The 22,195-nt window shown below is 43.4% G+C and overlaps 1 protein-coding gene across 8 annotated transcripts in view; it reads right to left on the bottom strand.

Annotated features, from left to right (window-relative positions):
• The window catches only part of patj (PATJ crumbs cell polarity complex component), a 234,171-nt gene that overhangs the window by 116,730 nt on the left and 95,246 nt on the right, over window positions 1-22,195 (bottom strand). For all 8 annotated transcript variants that reach the window (XM_084172209.1, XM_084172214.1, XM_084172210.1 and 5 more), the window contains 5 exons: window positions 16,542-16,656; window positions 16,272-16,334; window positions 15,761-15,871; window positions 15,105-15,164; window positions 12,632-12,737 (listed from right to left, as the gene is read on the bottom strand). In XM_084172209.1, coding sequence (XP_084028335.1) covers window positions 12,632-12,737; window positions 15,105-15,164; window positions 15,761-15,871; window positions 16,272-16,334; window positions 16,542-16,656 — 455 coding nt within the window. The remainder of the gene's footprint in view (window positions 1-12,631; window positions 12,738-15,104; window positions 15,165-15,760; window positions 15,872-16,271; window positions 16,335-16,541; window positions 16,657-22,195) is intronic.

The following is a 22,195-nucleotide window of genomic DNA, read 5'->3' as shown; positions in this document are numbered from 1 at the left end:
TATAATGTACTACTATTCCCTATATAATGTACTACTATTCCCTATATAATGCACTCCTATTCCCTATATAATGCACTACTATTCCCTATATAATGCACTACTATTCCCTATATAATGTACTACTATTCCCCATGTAATGTACTACTATTCCCCATGTAATGTACTACTATTCCCTATATAATGTACTACTATTCCCTATATAATGCACAGCGCCGGAAGAAGATGGCTGCCGTTTTACAGCCCTCTAACCAATTGTACTATTATGTGTGTTTTTCCGCGTTATTTGTAATTTATTTTGTACATAATGTTTCTGCCATCGTCTCTTATAACCAAAGAGAGCTTCTGGATATCAGGACAGCGATTACTCACCTCGCATTGGGCGAAGACTTTTTCTTCAACGAGGCGTTCGCGAAGGATATTCTACAGACACCCAACAAGGCCCAGATCCCCGTCATTCGCGTGAGGAAGAGACGGAGATATCGTGGACGCAGATCCGGGTGCCTTGTAAGGATCCGACGGCGAGCGAGTAAACTGCCTCTCCCATCAATCCTATTAGCCAACGTTCAATCTTTTGAGAATAAAATTGACGATTTAAGATTACGGTTATCCTACCAACGGGACATTAAAAACTGTAATATCTTATGTTTCACGGAGTCGTGGCTGAACGACAACAATGACAACATTCAGCTAGCAGGCTATACACTACATCGGCAGGACAGAACGTCTGACTCTGGTAAGACAAGGGGCGGCGGTCTGTGTATATTTGTAAACAACAGCTGGTGCACAAAATCAAATACTAAGGAAGTCTCGAGGTTTTGCTCGCCTGAGGTAGAGTATCTTATGATAAGCTGTAGACCACACTATTTACCAAGAGAGTTTTCATCTATATTTTTCATAGCTGTCTATTTACCACCACAAACCAATGCTGGCATTAAGATTGCACTGAATGAGTTGTACAAGGCCATTAATCAACAGGAAAACGCTCATCCAGATGCAGCGCTCCTAGTAGCCGGGGACTTTAATGCAGGGAAACTTAAATCCGTTCTACCTAATTTCTACCAGCATGTTAAATGTGCAACCAGAGGGGAAAAAACTCTAGACCACCTTTACTCCACACACAGAGACGCATACAAAGCTCTCCCTCGCCCTCCATTTGGCAAATCTGACCATAACTCTATCCTCCTGATTCCTGCTTATAAGCAAAAACTGAAGCAGGAAGCACCAGTGGTTCGGTTAATAAAAAAGTGGTCAGATGACGCAGATGCTAAGCTACAGGACTGTTTTGCTAGCACAGACTGGAACATGTTCCGGGATTCTTCAGACAGCATTGAGGAGTACACCACATCAGTCACTGGCTTCATCAATAAGTGCATCGATGATGTCGTCCCCACAGTGACCATACGTACATACCCCAACCAGAAGCCATGGATTACAGGAAACATCCGCACTGAGCTAAAGGGTAGAGCTGCCGCTTTCAAGGAACGGGACTCTAACCCGGACGCTTATAAGAAATCCCGCTATGACCTCCGACGAACCATCAAACAGGCAAAGAGTCAATACAGGTCTAAGATTGAATCATACTACACTGGCTCTGACGCTCGTCGGATGTGGCAGGGCTTGAAAACTATTACAGACTACAAAGGGAAGCACAGCCGCGAGCTGCCCAGTGACACAAGCCTACCAGACGAGCTAAACCACTTCTATGCTCGCTTCGAGGCAAGCAACACTGAAGCATGCACGAGAGCACCAGCTGTTCCGGACGACTATGTGATCACGCTCTCCGTAGCCGATGTGAGTAAGACTTTTAAGCAGGTCAACATTCACAAGGCCGCAGGGCCAGACGGATTACCAGGACGTGTACTCCGAGCATGTGCTGACCAACTGGCAAGTGTCTTCACTGACATTTTCAACATGTCCCTGACTGAGTCTGTAATACCAACATGTTTCAAGCAGACCACCATAGTCCCCGTGCCCAAGAACTCTAAGATAACCTGCCTAAATGACTACCGACCCGTAGCACTGACGTCTGTAGCCATGAAGTGCTTTGAAAGACTGGTCATGGCTCACATCAACAGCATAATCCCAGAAACCCTAGACCCACTCCAATTTGCATAACGCCCCAACAGATCCACAGATGATGCAATCTCTATCGCACTCCACACTGCCCTTTCCCACCTGGACAAGAGGAACACCTACGTGAGAATGCTATTCATTGACTACAGCTCAGCATTCAACACCATATTGCCCTCTAAGCTCATCACTAAGCTAAGGATCCTGGGACTAAACACCTCCCTCTGCAACTGGATCCTGGACTTCCTGACGGGCCGCCCCCAGGTGGTAAGGGTAGGTAACAACACATCTGCCACACTGATCCTCAACACGGGGGCCCCTCAGGGGTGCGTGCTCAGTCCCCTCCTGTACTCTCTGTTCACCCATGACTGCATGGCCAGGCACGACTCCAACACCATCATTAAGTTTGCCGACGACACAACAGTGGTAGGCCTGATCACCGACAACGATGAGACAGCCTATAGGGAGGAGGTCAGAGATCTGGCCGTGTGGTGCCAGGACAACAACCTCTCCCTCAACGTGACCAAGACAAAGGAGATGATTGTGGACTACAGGAAAAAAAAGAGGACTGAGCACGCCCCCATTCTCATCGACGGGGCTGTAGTGGAACAGGTTGAGAGCTTCAAGTTCCTTGGTGTCCACATCACCAACGAACTATCATGGTCCAAACACACCAAGACAGTCGTGAAGAGGGCACGACAAAGCCTATTCCCCCTCAGGAGACTAAAAAGATTTGGCATGGGTCCTCAGATCCTCAAAAAATTCTACAGCTGCACCATCGAGAGCATCCTGACTGGTTGCATCACCGCCTGGTATGGCAACTGCTTGGCCTCTGACCGCAAGGCACTACAGAGGGTAGTGCGTACGGCCCAGTACATCACTGGGGCAAAGCTCCCTGCCATCCAGGACCTCTATACCAGGCGGTGTCAGAGGAAGGCCCTCAAAATTGTCAAAGACTCCAGCCACCCTAGTCATAGACTGTTCTCTCTGCTACCGCACGGCAAGCGGTACCGGAGTGCCAAGTCTAGGTCCAAAAGACTTCTCAACAGCTTCTACCCCCAAGCCATAAGACTCCTGAACAGCTAATCATGGCTACCCGGACTATTTGCACTGCCCCCCCACCCCATCCTTTTTACGCTGCTGCTACTCTGTTAAGTATTTATGCATAGTCACTTTAACTCTACCCACATGTACATATTACCTCAACTACCTCAACTAGCCGGTGCCCCCGCACATTGACTATGCAACGGTACCCCCCTGTATATACAGGTAAAAGTCAGTAAATTAGAATATTTTGAAAAACTTGATTTATTTCAGTAATTGCATTCAAAAGGTGTAACTTGTACATTATATTTATTCATTGCACACAGACTGATGCATTCAAATGTTTATTTCATTTAATTTTGATGATTTGAAGTGGCAACAAATGAAAATCCAAAATTCCGTGTGTCACAAAATTAGAATATTACTTAAGGCTAATACAAAAAAGGGATTTTTTAGAAATGTTGGCCAACTGAAAAGTATGAAAATGAAAAATATGAGCATGTACAATACTCAATACTTGGTTGGAGCTCCTTTTGCCTCAATTACTGCATTAATGCGGCGTGGCATGGAGTCGATGAGTTTCTGGCACTGCTCAGGTGTTATGAGAGCCCAGGTTGCTCTGATAGTGGCCTTCAACTCTTCTGCGTTGTTGGGTCTGGCATTCTGCATCTTCCTTTTCACAATACCCCACAGATTTTCTATGGGGCTAAGGTCAGGGGAGTTGGCTGGCCAATTTAGAACAGAAATACCATGGTCCGTAAACCAGGCACGGGTAGATTTTGCGCTGTGTGCAGGCGCCAAGTCCTGTTGGAACCTGAAATCTCCATCTCCATAGAGCAGGTCAGCAGCAGGAAGCATGAAGTGCTCTAAAACTTGCTGGTAGACGGCTGCGTTGACCCTTGATCTCAGGAAACAGAGTGGACCGACACCAGCAGATGACATGGCACCCCAAACCATCACTGATGGTGGAAACTTTACACTAGACTTCAGGCAACGTGGATCCTGTGCCTCTCCTGTCTTCCTCCAGACTCTGGGACCTCGATTTCCAAAGGAAATGCAAAATTTGCTTTCGTCAGAAAACATGACTTTAGACCACTCAGCAGCAGTCCAGCTCTTTTTTTCCTTAGCCCAGGTGAGACGCTTTTCGCGCTGTTTCTTGGTCAACAGTGGCTTGACACGAGGTATGCGGCAGTTGAAACCCATGTCTTTCAAGCGTCTCTTGGTGGTGGATCTTGAAGCCCTGACTCCAGCAGCTGTCCACTCCTTGTGAATCTCCCCCACATTTTTGAATGGGTTTTTTTTCACAATCTTGACTAGGGCGCGGTGATCCCTATCGCTTGTACACTTTTTCTGACCACAGTTTTTCCTTCCCTTTGCCTCTCTATTAATGTGTTTGGACACAGAGCTCTGAGAACAGCCAGCCTCTTCTGCAATAACCTTTTGTGTCTTTCCCTCCTTGTGCAATGTGTCGATGGTCGCCTTTTGGACAGCTGTCAAATCTGAAGTCTTCCCCATGTTTGTGTAGGCTTCAGAACTGGACTGAGAGACCATTTAAAGCCCTTTGCAGGTGTTTTGAGTTAATCAGCTGATTATTTTGTGGCACCAGGTGTCTTCAAAATGTAACCCTTACACAATATTCTAATTTTGTGACACACGGAATTTTGGATTTTCATTTGTTGCCACTTCAAATCATCAAAATTAAATGAAATAAACATTTGAATGCATCAGTCTGTGTGCAATGAATAAATATAATGTACAAGTTACACCTTTTGAATGCAATTACTGAAATAAATCAAGTTTTTCAAAATATTCTAATTTACTGACTTTTACCTGTATAGCCTCCCTACTGTCACTTTATTTTACTGTATATATAGCCTCCCTACTGTCACTTTATGTCACTTTATTTTACTTCTGCTCTTTTTTTCTCAACACTTTTTTGTTGTTGTTTTATTCTTACTTTTTTTGTTTAAAATAAATGCACTGTTGGTTAAGGGCTGTAAGTAAGCATTTCACTGTAATGTCTGCACCTGTTGTATTCGGCGCATGTGACCAATAAAATTTGATTTGATTTGATTTGATTTGATTTATAATGTACTACTATTCCCTATATAATGCACTCCTATTCCCTATATAATGCACTACTATTCCCTATATAATGTACTACTATTCCCCATGTAATGTACTACTATTCCCTATATAATGTACTACTAATTCCCTATATAATGCACTACTATTCCCTATATAATGCACTACTATTCCCTATATAATGCACTACTATTCCCTATATAATGCACTACTATTCCCTATATAATGCACTACTATTCCCTATATAATGCACTACTATTCCCCATGTAATGTACTACTATTCCCTATATAATGTACTACTAATTCCCTATATAATGCACTCCTATTCCCTATATAATGCACTCCTATTCCCTATATAATGCACTCCTATTCCCTATATAATGCACTACTATTCCCTATATAATGTACTACTATTCCCCATGTAATGTACTACTATTCCCTATATAATGCACTCCTATTCCCCATGTAATGTACTACTATTCCCTATATAATGCACTACTATTCCCTATATAATGCACTACTATTCCCTATATAATGCACCCCTATTCCCTATATAATGTACTACTATTCCCCATGTAATGTACTACTATTCCCTATATAATGTACTCCTATTCCCTATATAATGCACTACTATTCCCTATATAATGTACTACTATTCCCTATATAATGTACTACTATTCCCCATGTAATGTACTACTATTCCCTATATAATGCACTCCTATTCCCTATATAATGCACTACTATTCCCTATATAATGTACTACTATTCCCTATATAATGTACTACTATTCCCTATATGCACTTCAGCCACGCTCAAGGTCCTAAACGATATTATAACCACGATTGATAATAGACAGTACTGTGCAGCCGTCTTCATCGACCTGGCCAAGGCTTTCGACTCTGTCAACCACCGCATTCTTATTGGCAGACTAAATAGCCTTGGTTTCTCAAATGACTGCCTCGCCTGGTTCACCAACTACTTCTCAGATAGAGTTCAGTGTGTCAAATCGGAGGGCCTGTTGTCTGGACCTATGGCAGTCTCTATGGGGGTGCCACAGGGTTCAATTCTTGGGCCGACACTTTTCTCCGTGTATATCAATGATGTCGCTCTTGCTGCTGGTGACTCTCAGATCCACCTCTATGCAGACGACACCATTTTGTATACATCTGGCCCTTCATTGGACACTGTGTTAACAAACCTCCAAACGAGCTTCAATGCCATACAACAATCCTTCAGTAGCCTTCAACTGCTCTTAAACACTAGTAAAACTAAATGCATGCTTTTCAATCGAACGCTGCTAGCACCCGCCCACCCGACTAGAATCACCACTCTCAACGGGTCTGACCTAGAGTATGTGGACAACTACAAATATCTAGGTGTCTGGTTAGACTGTAAACTCAACTTCCAGACTCACATAAAGAATCTCCAATCCAAAGTTAAATCTAGAATCGGCTTCCTATTTCGCAACAAAGCCTCCTTCACTCATGCTGCCAAACATGCCCTCGTAAAACTGACTATCCTACCGATCCTTGACTTCGGCGATGTCATTTACAAAATAGCCTCCAACACTCTACTCAGCAAATTGGATGTAGTCTATCACAGTGCCATCCGTTTTGTCTCCAAAGCCCCATACACTACCCACCACTGTGACCTGTACGCTCTTGTTGGCTGGTCCTCACTACATGTTCGTCGTCAAACCCACTGGCTCCAGGCCATCTATAAATCACTGCTAGGCAAATCCCCGCCTTATCTTAGCTCATTGGTCACCATAGCAGCACCCACCCGTAGTCTGCGCTCCAGCAGGTATATCTCACTGGTCATTCCCAAAGCCAACACCTCCTTTGGCCGCCATTCCTTCCAGTTCTCTGCTGCCAATGACTGGAACGAATTGCAAAAATCTCTGAAGCTGGAGACTCTTATCTCCCTCAATAACTTTAAGCATCAGTTGTCAGAGCACCTTACCGATCACTGCACCTGTACACAGCCCATCTGAAATTAGCCCACCCAACTACCTCATCCCTATATTGTTATTTATTTTGCTCTTTTGCACCCCAGTATCTCTATTTGCACATCATCTCTTGCACATCTAGCATTCCAGTGTTAATACTATTGTAATTATTCTGCACTATAGCCTATTTATTGCCTTACCTCCATAACTTGCTACATTTGCACACACTGTATATATATTTTCTGTTGTATTTCTGACTTTATGTTTTTTTTACCCCATATGTAACTCTGTGTTGTTTTTTATTGCACTACTTTGCTTTATCTTGGCCAGGTCGCAGTTGTAAATGAGAACCTGTTCTCAACTGGCTTACCTGGTTAAATAAAGGTGAAATAAAATAAAAATAAAATAAATATATAATGCACTCCTATTCCCTATATAATGCACTACTATTCCCTATATAATGTACTACTATTCCCCATGTAATGTACTACTATTCCCCATGTAATGTACTACTATTCCCTATATAATGCACTACTATTCCCTATATAATGTACTACTAATTCCCTATATAATGCACTACTATTCCCTATATAATGTACTACTATTCCCTATATAATGTACTACTATTCCCTATATAATGCACTCCTATTCCCTATATAATGCACTACTATTCCCTATATAATGTACTACTATTCCCCATGTAATGTACTACTATTCCCTATATAATGTACTACTAATTCCCTATATAATGCACTACTATTCCCTATATAATGCACTACTATTCCCTATATAATGCACTACTATTCCCTATATAATGCACTACTATTCCCCATGTAATGTACTACTATTCCCTATATAATGTACTACTAATTCCTTATATAATGCACTCCTATTCCCTATATAATGCACTCCTATTCCCTATATAATGCACTACTATTCCCTATATAATGTACTACTATTCCCCATGTAATGTACTACTATTCCCTATATAATGCACTCCTATTCCCCATGTAATGTACTACTATTCCCTATATAATGCACTACTATTCCCTATATAATGCACTCCTATTCCCTATATAATGCACTACTATTCCCTATATAATGCACCCCTATTCCCTATATAATGTACTACTATTCCCCATGTAATGTACTACTATTCCCTATATAATGCACTCCTATTCACTATATAATGCACTACTATTCCCTATATAATGCACTCCTATTCCCTATATAATGCACTACTATTCCCTATATAATGTACTACTATTCCCTATATAATGTACTACTATTCCCTATATAATGCACTCCTATTCCCTATATAATGCACTACTATTCCCTATATAATGTACTACTATTCCCCATGTAATGTACTACTATTCCCCATGTAATGTACTACTATTCCCTATATAATGCACTACTATTCCCTATATAATGCACTACTATTCCCTATATAATGTACTACTATTCCCTATATAATGTACTACTATTCCCTATATAATGCACTCCTATTCCCTATATAATGCACTACTATTCCCTATATAATGTACTACTATTCCCCATGTAATGTACTACTATTCCCTATATAATGTACTACTAATTCCCTATATAATGCACTACTATTCCCTATATAATGCACTACTATTCCCTATATAATGCACTACTATTCCCTATATAATGCACTACTATTCCCTATATAATGCACTACTATTCCCTATATAATGCACTACTATTCCCCATGTAATGTACTACTATTCCCTATATAATGTACTACTATTCCCTATATAATGTACTACTAATTCCCTATATAATGCACTACTATTCCCTATATAATGCACTACTATTCCCTATATAATGCACTACTATTCCCTATATAATGCACTACTATTCCCCATGTAATGTACTACTATTCCCTATATAATGTACTACTAATTCCCTATATAATGCACTCCTATTCCCTATATAATGCACTCCTATTCCCTATATAATGCACTACTATTCCCTATATAATGTACTACTATTCCCCATGTAATGTACTACTATTCCCTATATAATGAACTACTATTCCCTATATAATGCACTCCTATTCCCCATGTAATGAACTACTATTCCCTATATAATGTACTACTATTCCCTATATAATGTACTACTATTCCCCATGTAATGCACTCCTATTCCCCATGTAATGTACTACTATTCCCTATATAATGCACTCCTATTCCCTATATAATGCACTCCTATTCCCTATATAATGCACTACTATTCCCTATATAATGCACCCCTATTCCCTATATAATGTACTACTATTTCCTATATAATGTACTACTATTCCCCATGTAATGTACTACTTTAGACCAAAGCCCTATGGGTCCTGGGCAAAAATAGTTGACTATAGGCGATAGGGTGCCATTTGGGATGCACACTGTCAACAACCACAGGTGAACCTGGAGAACACAGTACTCAATATACAGTTAATAAATATGAAGGTAGATCAGGGATATGAGGGTTAAATCAGATCTGAGCCCTCTTACTTTTTTGTTTAAAATAAATGCACTGTTGGTTAAGGGCTGTAAGTAAGCATTTCACTGTAATGTCTGCACCTGTTGTATTCGGCGCATGTGACCAATAAAATTTGATTTGATTTGATTTGATCAGGGACTGATTGAGACCTGGGACACCAGGGGTGTATTCATTAGGCACCAAACGGAAGAAAACGGAGTGAAACAGGAAGGGACTACCATGACTTGTCCAATCAGAAACACTATTTTGGTTTTAAAACGTTTTGCTACGGTGTGTCCTAATGAATATGACCCAGGTGAGTGGACTCTCTCTGATTGAGCTAGATTTGACTACACTGGCTGTAGAGTGCTGCCTCGTAGCCCATAGGGACACGTCTCTGTGTATAGCTTGGGATTACGTCCCATCACAGGCCTCATTCAGAACCCCTCCACATACAGTAGCCTAAATATGGGCAAACAGCCTCCTGTCTTAGTGCAGGATTTTCTGTAAGTCTTCATTTCCACAATGACTTCCCATCAGGCAAACCAGGGTTCAGATACTATTAAAAATAATTTCAAATGGCTTTATCTGTGCTCGATTGAGCTTGTCTGGCTTAATGGACCAATATCACAGTCACAAAAAAAACAAAAAAAAACAGGCTAGAGCAAACACTCAAAGTATTGGAAAGACTGCGAATAGTATTTGAACCCAGGTCTGGAATCAGCATGCTGTGGTAGTTCCCCCCCAAGCGAGGCCTTTCTACTGACCGCCTGTGGTCCTGATCTCGGATCAGTGTTTAGCCATCTGATTGAACAGAAGAGAAGTGGATGACTGGGGAGGTAAAGGAGGGAGGGGGATTTAAGTCAGTCAGCTCCACTGCTAATACAAGGCAGCAACCCAAGTCGCACTCTATTCCCTATATAGTGCACTACTTTTGACCAGGCTCTGGTCAAAAGTAGTGCACTATGTAGGGAATAGGGTACCATTTGGGACACAGACAGCCACTGCTAATGCATGAGATCCTATCAGTCAGAATGGAGTGATTGATTCAGACTGGCTAGACAGGGACATGCACGGGTTAGACACGTAATGCACGGGTAGGACACGTAATGCACAGGTTAGACACATAATGCACAGGTTAGACACTTAATGCACGGGTAAGACACTTAATGCACGGGTAAGACACTTAATGCACGGGTTAGACACTTAATGCACGGGTTAGACACTTAATGCACGGGTTAGACACTTAATGCACGGGTTAGACACTTAATGCACGGGTTAGACACTTAATGCACGGGTTAGACACTTAATGCACGGGTAAGACACGTAATGCACGGTTTAGACACGTAATGCACAGGTTAGACACTTAATGCACAGGTAATACACTTAATGCACGGGTTAGACACTTAATGCACGGGTTAGACACTTAATGCACGGGTTAGACACTTAATGCACGGGTTAGACACTTAATGCACGGGTTAGACACTTAATGCACGGGTTAGACACGTAATGCACGGGTTAGACACTTAATGCACGGGTTAGACACGTAATGCACGGGTTAGACACGTAATGCACGGGTTAGACACGTAATGCACGGGTTAGACACGTAATGCACGGGTTAGACACGTAATGCACAGGTAAGACACGTAATGCACGGGTAAGACACGTAATGCACGGGTTAGACACGTAATGCACGGGTAAGACACGTAATGCACGTACACGAACAAGCACACACACATCTACACACACGTGTATCCAGAAAGTCCCCAATGACCATAGTCACACACACACGCAAGCTTGCAAACACATGAGCACGCACACACACACACACACATGAGAGGAAACGGTTGTTCACATAAGCTTCCACACTAACACACGTGAGCCAAAAGCATCATCAACATTTATATTCCGCTCCTTCGTCGCATGTCTTCACTATCAATTCCATTTCAAAGCTCGATCTAACGTTCAAAGAACTTAAACAGCCGAAAATTCACCCATCACATTCAAACGACTGCCTATCAAGGCTAAATAAAAAAGTGTGTGTGTGTGTCGGGCAAAGTAACAAAGCTTGAAGAAAGTCTTATAATCTACCAGTCATTCCTAACAATTCAATTTTGACCGCTGCTCTTAAATTGACTGAGTTTAAGTAGCATTGATTGTGTCAGAGGTAAGTCCAACGGTGACCTCATCAGACCCCACTTAAGTTGTCAGAAGGAAAATATTTTATGGATGGTGTGTGTGTGGTATTTGTGCATGCAGTGTGAGTGTGTGTGGGGTGTGTAGGAAAGAGGAAAACCCACGGGCCCACTGGACGGACAGACAGACGCTAGTCTTAGCGGAGGTGAAGAGTTGGAAAGTAAACACAGCAATGAGCTCACCCCTATTCCCTACTGGACCCACTTTAAAGAGTTCCAGCTTCACTGACCTTCTTGGATGTTGGGAAATCGATTTTGGTAGAGGGCATTCTATGGTGGAATGACAAAATAATAATGATATACCGGGTGGTTCAAGCGCTGTGTTGCGTCGTGCCTAAGAACAGCCCTTAGCCGTGGTATATTGGCCATACCCCCTCTTATTACTTAAATATAGATTGGGTTTGTGGAGTGCTTGTACACCAGGGACTCAAAGCACTGACATTGTTTGGGTGGCGGAACTCTAGCCTAGAATCCAACTGATATGCTCCGTTGCACCATTCTTCACTTGCAGGAATCCAGGCTGATGGGACCAGGGCGATAGAGTAGAGCTCAGAGCCAGTCAGGGACAGTAGGCTGACTTTAATTGAAAGGGATAGTTCACCCAAAAGTTGAGATGTTGAGCCAACTGAAGGTACAGGAGACACTCAAGTGTTTTCACTGAGTCATAAATGAGAAGATCCACCACAAATCAACAGCATTTCAACATGCTTATGAGACGTGAATGAGATGAGTGAAGAGAGGCGGATGTACCCAACAACGCAGTTTCCGATTGGTCAATAGAGTAGAGACTAACCTTTGGCCTCCTCCAGCTCCTCGTCCCGCTCCTCTGTCAGCTGACCAGGTGGCCGGTAGGGCGGGGGGAGTCTCATTGGGGGAGGGGTGCCTCCTACTGCTGCTTTCTGCAGTGGGGGAACCAAATATATGACGAGTAGTTTAGGGACCTGCAGCACTCCGGGATCAAAGCCGTCCATCCCTGACACAGTCTAAAGTGGCTTCCTTCCTCTCCTGCCATTCATCTGCACCAGGAACTGGACAGGTGACTTGAACTTCTAACTCTCTGCTAGAGGAAGTGTTTACCCAAGATAACACGTGACCCTGTCCTTGGAAACGTCACAAAGAGAAGCCTTGGGAGGGAAAAAAAGCAGAAGAGAGAAGACTGAGAAGAGAGAGAAGAGAAAGGAGAGAGAAGAGAGAGAAGAGAGAGGAGAGAAGAGAGAAGAAAGAGAAGAGAAAGAGAAGAGAGGAGAGAGAAGAGATAGAAGAGAGAGGGCCTACGCCTCCAGGAGGGGTAGAAGCTGACAGGGAAAAGGACGACGTGTGGTGTGTTTGTGAATCTGCAATTATGCTTGGTGCCAGGCAGCACTCTAGCACCTCCCTATTGCACTAAAGTGGTTGGGAAATGTAACTGAAGTACATGAAGGGCTCCTTGTGTTCTTTCTCAGACCTCTAAATGGGGTCTATTCCTCAACGTTCCCTAATGTCACTTCCCCATCCATCTCATACACTTTACTTATCCAACATTATCCCAAGCGAGATATACAGTGCATTCGGAAAGTATTCAGACCCCTTGACTTTTTCCACATTTTGTTACATTACAGCCTTATTCTAAAATGGATTAAATTGTTATTTTCCCTCACTCAATATACCACTTAAAATACACATTTACATAAGTATTCAGACCCTTTTACACAGTACTTTGTTGAAGCACCTTTGGCAGCGATTACAGCCTTGAATCTTCTTGGGTATGACGCTACAAGCTTGGCACGCCTGTATTTGGGGAGTTTCTCCCATTCTTCTCTGCAGATCCTCTCAAGCTCTGTCAGGTTGGATGGGGAGCGTCACTGCACAGCTATTTTCATGTCTCTCCAGAGATGTTCGATCGGGTTCAAGTCCGGGCTCTGGCTGGGCCACTCAAGGGCATTCAGAGACTTGTCCCGAAGCCACTCCTGCGTTGTCTTGGCTGTGTGCTTAGGGTTGTTGTCCTGTTGGAAGGTGAACCTTCCTGAGCGCTCTGGAGCAGGTTTTCATCAAGGATCTCTCTATACTTTGCTCCGTTAATATTTCCCCTCGATCCTGACTAGTCTCCCAGTCCCTGCCACTGAAAAACATCCCCATAGCATGATGCTGCCACCACCATGCTTCACCGTAGGGATGGTGCCAGGATTCCTCCAGATGTGACGATTGGCATTCAGGCCAAAGAGTTCAAACTTGGTTTCATCAGACCAGAGAATCTTGTTTCTCATGGTCTGAGAGTCCTTTAGGTGCCTTTTGGCAAACTCCAAGCGGGCTGTCATGTGCCTTTTACAGAGGAGTGGCTTCCGTCTGGCCACTCTACCATAAAGGCCTGATGGAGTGCTGCAGAGATGGTTGTCCTTCTAGAAGGTTCTCCCATCTCCACAGAGGAACTCTGGAGCTCTGCAAGAGTGACCGTCGGGTTTCTTAGTCACCCCCCTGACCAAGGCCCTTCTCCCCCGATTGCTCAGTTTGGCCGGGCGGCCAGCTCTAGGAAGAATCTTGGTGCTTACAAACTTCTTCAATTTAAGAATGATGGAGGCCACTGTGTTCTTGGGGACCTTCAATGCTGAAGACATTTTTTGGTACCCTTCCCCATATCTGTGCCTCGACACAATCCTGTCACGGAGCTCTATGGACAATTCCCTTGACCTCATGGCTTGGTTTTTGCTCTGACATGCACTGTCAACTGTGGGACCTTATATAGACAGGTGTGTGCCTTTCCAAACCATGTCCAATCAGTTGAATTTTCCACAGGTGGACTCCAATCAAGTTGTAGAAACATCTCAAGGATGATCAATGGAAACAGGATGCACCTGAGCTCAATTTCATGTCTCATAGCAAAGGGTCTGAGAATATTTATATAAATAAGGTTTTTCTGTTTTTAATTTTTTATAAATTTGCAAAAATCTCTAAAAACCTGTTTTCACTTTGTCATTATGGGGTATTGTGTGTAGATTGCTGAGTTTTTAAAATGTATTTAATCCATTTAAGAATAAGGTTTTAACGTAACACAATTTGAAAAAAGTAAAGGGGACTGAATCCTTTCCGAAAGCACTGTATATATAATTTTTTTTGCTACTGCTCGACAAAATAAATCTTGGTCGACCAACTGCCTATCGACCAAACAATCGACCAGTCAACTAATTGGGGTCAGCCCTAATAAACATATTTTATAAGTTAAAAGTTATAACCAAGCCTGTGACATTTTCACCACCATAAAATGTTCTCAGAAAGTAGGGAGGGCTGCTTACCGGCATGACTCTCCTCTTTGCCTTGTGTTTTCTGTAACTGGGCGCTGTTAGCGAGACAGGCTGGAAAGAGAAAGACACATGCAGACATAGGTGCGTGCATGCACAGACAGACAGACACAGACAGTCAAACGTGCGCACACACACGGACAAACACACAGACACACAGTCACACAGACAGACACACAGACACAGACAGTCAAAAGCGCGCACACACACAGACAGACACACAGACACACAGACAGACACACACACAGACAGACACACAGACACACAGACAGACACACAGACAGACAGACAGACAGACACACAGACAGACACACACACAGACAGTCAAACGCGCGCACACACACGGACAGACACACACACAAAGGAAGAGCATCAAACTCCGTTCATGCTTAGATAACAGAGACACCAAGCACCAGCCCGAAATAACAATCCAATTACAAGAAATTCTAACCTACAAGAGAAGCAGCAGAGCAAACAACCAATTCTCTAAGGCAAAGAGGGGGCACAACAAACTACAACAGTGATACACACTGTATCCCTGCAGAGACTATCCCCTAAGAAAACGCTTGAGCATCTGAGGGATATAAAAATATTAATTCAGTTGGGTCATGATTTGTGCTGCGTGTGTGTGTTAGTGTGTGCGTGTTTACCCTTGGCGTGGCAGAGAGGCTCTGGACGATGAAGACCACGGGACTGGGAGCTGTCTTGATAGCCTGGACCGCCTCCTCATGACTGGCATTCTGGAGGTCCACACCTGATACCTGACACACACACAAGCGCGCGCACACAGACACACACATACAGAAAGGGAAAGAGGGAGAGAAAGAGAGAGAGAGAAAGAAAGAGAAAGCGAGAACACGCCAGAGAGAGTGAGAGAAGAGAGAGAGAAAGAGAGGAGAGAGAGAGAGAAAGCGAGAGCGAGAGAGCGAGAGGAGAGAGAGAGAAAGAGGAGACAGAGAGAGAGGAGAGCGAGAGAGCGAGAGAGAGGATACAACAGAGGTCACAAACCTGTCTGGAATTTGCGTTTCTGCAGCATTGACATGGTGTTCTAAGTAGTGTTCCTCTAGCGTTGCTACAGTGTTGAATTAGCATTCCTGTAGCATTCCTGTATCAATGCTGTGTCACTGCTATAGCGTTGTGCTAGCGTTCTCTCCTCCTCACCTGCAGTATCTTGTCTCCAGTCTTGAGGGAGCGAGTGCGTCCTGCTGGGCTCTCCGGCAGTACCTGTAATTGATTTAATTTATTCCAATTAATGAATTAAATAAAAATATACAAGTTGTAAAGCTACATTCTAGGATTTAAACAAAAAACAAAACAGGGTACGCTACCACTTGTTTTGGTATAAGGCTTCACAAATCCCTGACTGAAGCGTTAAGCTAAAAAGTCGAGGGAGGGAGAGAAGGGGAGGGGAGAATGTCGGCACGGCGTCACCTGTTTGATGAAGATGCCCTTGAGTTCCTCTCCGTTCTTCAATCTTTTGATGACACTGTGCCCGCCCACGATGCTGATGCCAAGAGACTCGCCATCCTCCTGCCACACCTCCACTCTGGAAGCACGTGGGCACATGCCAGGGTAAGTTCACACACACAGATGAGAGAAAACGTGCACACACACACACACGCAGAGAGACAGACGCACGTACACACGCGCACACACACAAAGCCTGTGATCTCCATTACTCAGGCATCTTGCCTACATCCATTATGTACCAGAAAAGCTCATTAATGTGTTCATGAGTCAAGTAGCAAGACTTCTCTCTGGAAGAGACATGCACACACACTACATGGCCATAACTATTATGAGAACAACGAGTTCCGGACCTCTGTCATTTTCTCAAATGAAAAAAAATCTATGTATATTGTGGTGTACCGCACGTCAGCCATCAGGGGGAGACTCGTCGAGGCCTGGTAACAGATGGAGTATACATCACAAGGCGGTGGCTCCATCTGCTGGACGTGCCAGGTCTTGACGGGCTCCCCGGACAGGACTAATTGGGAGCTGGTGAGTAATTAAGGGCGGATTGCTCACCAGCTGTGCAAGGCCTATAAAGCTGCCAGAAGGGCAGCACATGGGGGAGGACTGGGGCAAGTAAGGTAACTTCCGTGTAGTTGGAGACGGTATCCTGGAGAGGGACTCATGGGGGAGACCTAACCTTTTCTTTTGATTATTTTATTAATAAACACCCCTGAAACCGAGCTAATCATACTCTGTCCGTGTCTGATCTGTGTAAACGTCTTGACCCAACCCCCTGATCTGCCACAATATACATATATACAGTGGGGAGAACAAGTATTTGATACACTGCCGGTTTTGCAGGTTTTCCTACTTACAAAGCATGTAGAGGTCTGTAATTTTTTATCATAGGTACACTTCAACTGTGAGAGACGGAATCTAAAACAAAAATCCAGAAAATCACATTGTATGATTTTTAAGTAATTAATTTGCATTTTATTGCATGACATAAGTATTTGATACATCAGAAAAGCAGAACTTAATATTTGGTACAGAAATCTTTGTTTGCAATTACAGAGATCATACGTTTCCTGTAGGTCTTGACCAGGTTTGCACACACTGCAGCAGGGATTTTGGCCCACTCCTCTATACAGACCTTATCCAGATCCTTCAGGTTTCGGGGCTGTCTCTGGGCAATACGGACTTTCAGCTCCCTCCAAAGATTTTCTATTGGGTTCAGGTCTGGAGACTGGCTAGGCCACTCCAGGACCTTGAGATGCTTCTTACGGTGCCACTCCTTAGTTGCCCTGGCTGTGTGTTTCGGGTCGTTGTCATGCTGGAAGACCCAGCCACGACCCATCTTCAATGCTCTTACTGAGGGAAGGAGGTTGTTGGCCAAGATCTCGCGATACATGGCCCCATCCATCCTCCCCTCAATACGGTGCAGTCGTCCTGTCCCCTTTGCAGAAAAGCATCCACAAAGAATGATGTTTCCACCTCCATGCTTCACGGTTGGGATGGTGTTCTTGGGGTTGTACTCATCCTTCTTCTTCCTCCAAACACGGCGAGTGGAGTTTAGACCAAAAAGCTATATTTTTGTCTCATCAGACCACATGACCTTCTCCCATTCCTCCTCTGGATCATCTAGATGGTCATTGGCAAACTTCAGACGGGCCTGGATATGCGCTGGCTTGAGGAGGGGGACCTTGCGTGCGCTGCAGGATTTTAATCCATGACGGCGTAGTGTGTTACTAATGGTTTTCTTTGAGACTGTGGTCCCAGCTCTCTTCAGGTCATTGACCAGGTCCTGCCGTGTAGTTCTGGGCTGATCCCTCACCTTCCTCATGATCATTGATGCCCCACGAGGTGAGATCTTGCATGGAGCCCCAGACCGAGGGTGATTGACCGTCATCTTGAACTTCTTCCATTTTCTAATAATTGCACCAACAGTTGTTGCCTTCTCACCAAGCTGCTTGCCTATTGTCCTGTAGCCCATCCCAGCCTTGTGCAGGTCTACAATTTTATCCCTGATGTCCTTACACAGCTCTCTGGTCATGGCCATTGTGGAGAGGTTGGAGTCTGTTTGATTGAGTGTGTGGACAGGTGTCTTTTATACAGGTAACGAGTTCAAACAGGTGCAGTTAATACAGGTAATGAGTGGAGAACAGGAGGGCTTCTTAAAGAAAAACTAACAGGTCTGTGAGAGCCGGAATTCTTACTGGTTGGTAGGTGATCAAATACTTATGTCATGCAATAAAATGCATATTAATTACTTTAAAATCATACAATGTGATTTTCTGGATTTTTGTTTTAGATTCCGTCTCACACAGTTGAAGTGTACCTATGATAAAAATTACAGACCTCTACATGCTTTGTAAGTAGGAAAACCTGCAAAATCGGCATACTTGTTCTCCCCACTGTATATATACACTACCAGTCAAAAGTTTGGACAAACTCATTCAAGGGTTTTTCTTTATTTTCACTATTTTGTACATTGTAGCATAATAGTGAAGACATCAACACTATGAAATAACACATATGGAATCATGTCGTAACCAAAAAAAAGTTTGAAGCAAATCAAAATATATTTTATATTTGAGATTCTTCAAATAGCCACCTTTTGCCTTGATGACAGCTTTGCACACTCTTGGCATTCTCTCAACCAGCTTCAGGAGGTAGTCACCTGGAATGCATTTCAATTAACAGGTGTGCCTTCTTAAGTTAACATGTGGAATTTCTTTCCTTCTTAATGCGTTTGAGCCAATCAGTGCGTTAGGGGGGGTATACAGAAGATAGTCCTATTTATAGTTTCTTCAACTGCAGTCGCAAAAACCATCAAGCGCTATGATGAAACGGGATCTCATGAGGACCGCCACAGAGATGTAAGACCCAGATTTACCTCTGCTGCAGAGGATAAGTTCATTAGAGTTACCAGCCTCAGAAATTGCAGCCCAAATAAATGCTTCACAGAGTTCAAGTCACAGACACATTTCAACATCAACTGTTCAGAGGGGACTGTGTGAATCAGGCCTTCATGGTCAAATTGCTGCAAAGGATCCACTACCAAAGGACACCAATAAGAAGAAGAAGAGACCTGCTTGGGCCAAGAAACACGAGCAATGGACATTAGACCGGTGGAAATTTGTCCTTTGGTCTGATGAGTCCAAATTGTAGATTTTGGGTTCCAACCGCCGTGTCTTTGTGAGACGTGGTGTGGATGAAAGGATGATCTCTGCATGTGTAGTTCCCACCGTAAAGCATGGAGGAGGTGTTGTTATGGTGTGGGGGTGTTTTGCTGGTGACACTGTCTGTGATTTATTTAGAATTCAAGGCACACTTAACTAGCATGGCTACCACAGCATTCTGCAGCGATACGCCATTCCATCTGGTTTGGGCTTAGTGGGACTATAATTTGTTTTTCACTTTTTGTGTTATTTCATAGTTTTGATATCTTCACTAATATTCTATAATGTAGAAAATAGTAAAAAGAAAGAAAAACCATTGAATGAGTACGTGTGTCCAAACTTTTGACGGGTACTGTGTGTGTGTATATATATATATATATATATATATATATATATATATATATATATATATATATATATATATATATATATATATATATATATATATACACACACAGTGAGGGAAAAAAGTATTTGATCCCCTGCTGATTTTGTACGTTTGCCCACTGACAAAGAAATGATCAGTCTATAATTTTAATGGTAGGTTTATTTGAACAGTGAGAGACAGAATAACAACAGAAATCCAGAAAAACTCATGTCAAAAATGTTATAAATTGATTTGCATTTTAATGAGGGAAATAAGTATTTGACCCCCTCTCAATCAGAAAGATTTCTGGCTCCCAGGTGTCTTTTATACAGGTAACGAGCTGAGATTAGGAGCACACTCTTAAAGGGAGTGCTCCTAATCTCAGTTTGTTACCTGTATAAAAGACACCTGTCCACAGAAGCAATCAATCAATCAGATTCCAAACTCTCCACCATGGCCAAGACCAAAGAGCTCTCCAAGGATGTCAGGGACAAGATTGTAGACCTACACAAGGCTGGAATGGGCTACAAGACCATCGCCAAGCAGCTTGGTGAGAAGGTGACAACAGCTGGTGCGATTATTCGTAAATGGAAGAAACACAAAATAACTGTCAATCTCCCTCGGCCTGGGGCTCCATGCAAGATCTCACCTCGTGGAGTTGCAATGATCATGAGAACGGTGAGGAATCCGCCCAGAACTAGATGGGAGGATCTTGTCAATGATCTCAAGGCAGCTGGGACCATAGTCACCAAGAAAACAATTGGTAAAACACTACGCCGTGAAGGACTGAAATCCTGCAGCGCCCGCAAGGCCCCCCTGCTCAAGAAAGCACATATACAGGGCCGTATGAAGTTTGCCAATGAACATCTGAATGATTCAGAGGAGAACTGGGTGAAAGTGTTGTGGTCAGATGAGACCAAAATCGAGCTCTTTGGCATCAACTCAACTCGTCGTGTTTGGAGGAGGAGGAATGCTGCCTATGACCCCAAGAACACCATCCCCACCGTCAAACATGGAGGTGGAAACATTATGCTTTGGGGGTGTTTTTCTGCTAAGGGGACAGGACAACTTCACCGCATCAAAGGGACGATGGACGGGGCCATGTACCATCAAATCTTGGGTGATTTCCCTCAGCCAGGGCATTGAAAATGGGTCGTGGATGGGTATTCCAGCATGACAATGACCCAAAACACACGGCCAAGGCAACAAAGGAGTGGCTCAAGGAGAAGCACATTAAGGTCCTGGAGTGGCCTAGCCAGTCTCCAGACCGTAATCCCATAGAAAATCTGTGGAGGGAGCTGAAGGTTCGAGTTGCCAAACATCAGCCTCGAAACCTTAATGACTTGGAGAAGATCTGCAAAGAGGAGTGGGACAAAATCCTCCCTGAGATGTGTGCAAACCTGGTGGCCAACTACAAGAAACGTCTGTCCTCTGTGATTGCCAACAAGGGTTTTGCCACCAAGTACTAAGTCATGTTTTGCAGAGGGGTCAAATACTTATTTCCCTCATTAAAATGCAAATCAATTTATATACATTTTTGACATGCGTTTTTCTGGATTTTTTTGTTGTTATTCTGTCTCTCACTGTTCAAATAAACCTACCATTAAAATTATAGGCAAACGTACAAAATCAGCAGGGGATCAAATACTTTTTTCCCTCACTGTGTGTATATATATATATAATTATTATTTTTTTTGTACACAAAGAAAATCAATTACAGGTCACATCTACGTATATATTGCTCCCAGTGTTGATCAAAGCTCAGGAATCTTATGTTCTTGATCTGACTGAGTTTTAATCGTGCATGCCTCTTTGCGAACGAGTGTAATCATGAACAGTGGTTTGTTCATTATGTTCGCCTGCGTCCTCCGGATATGTCCCCCGGATTTTCCTTTTTAGCAGCACATTCACCACTCTCTCAAACGGCTAATTCCGCCCTCTCGTGGCACAGGCCGAGGTGAAACAAACTTCCCCAGCTCGCAGTCGGCTCAAGTAGGCAATAGAGACGCTGCTGTGTTTGCGAGATGCCGGACAAAAGGCCATTTTAAAACCGTCCCGTGACTCTTGCCGTGTCTACAGAC

The sequence above is a fragment of the Coregonus lavaretus genome (genome assembly GCF_964263955.1).
Source record: "Coregonus lavaretus genome assembly, chromosome: 11".
In the NCBI taxonomy this organism is placed as follows: Eukaryota; Metazoa; Chordata; class Actinopteri; order Salmoniformes; family Salmonidae; genus Coregonus; species Coregonus lavaretus.
Note: the sequence above shows the minus strand (reverse complement) of the source record. Positions and strands in the feature narration are given on the sequence as shown.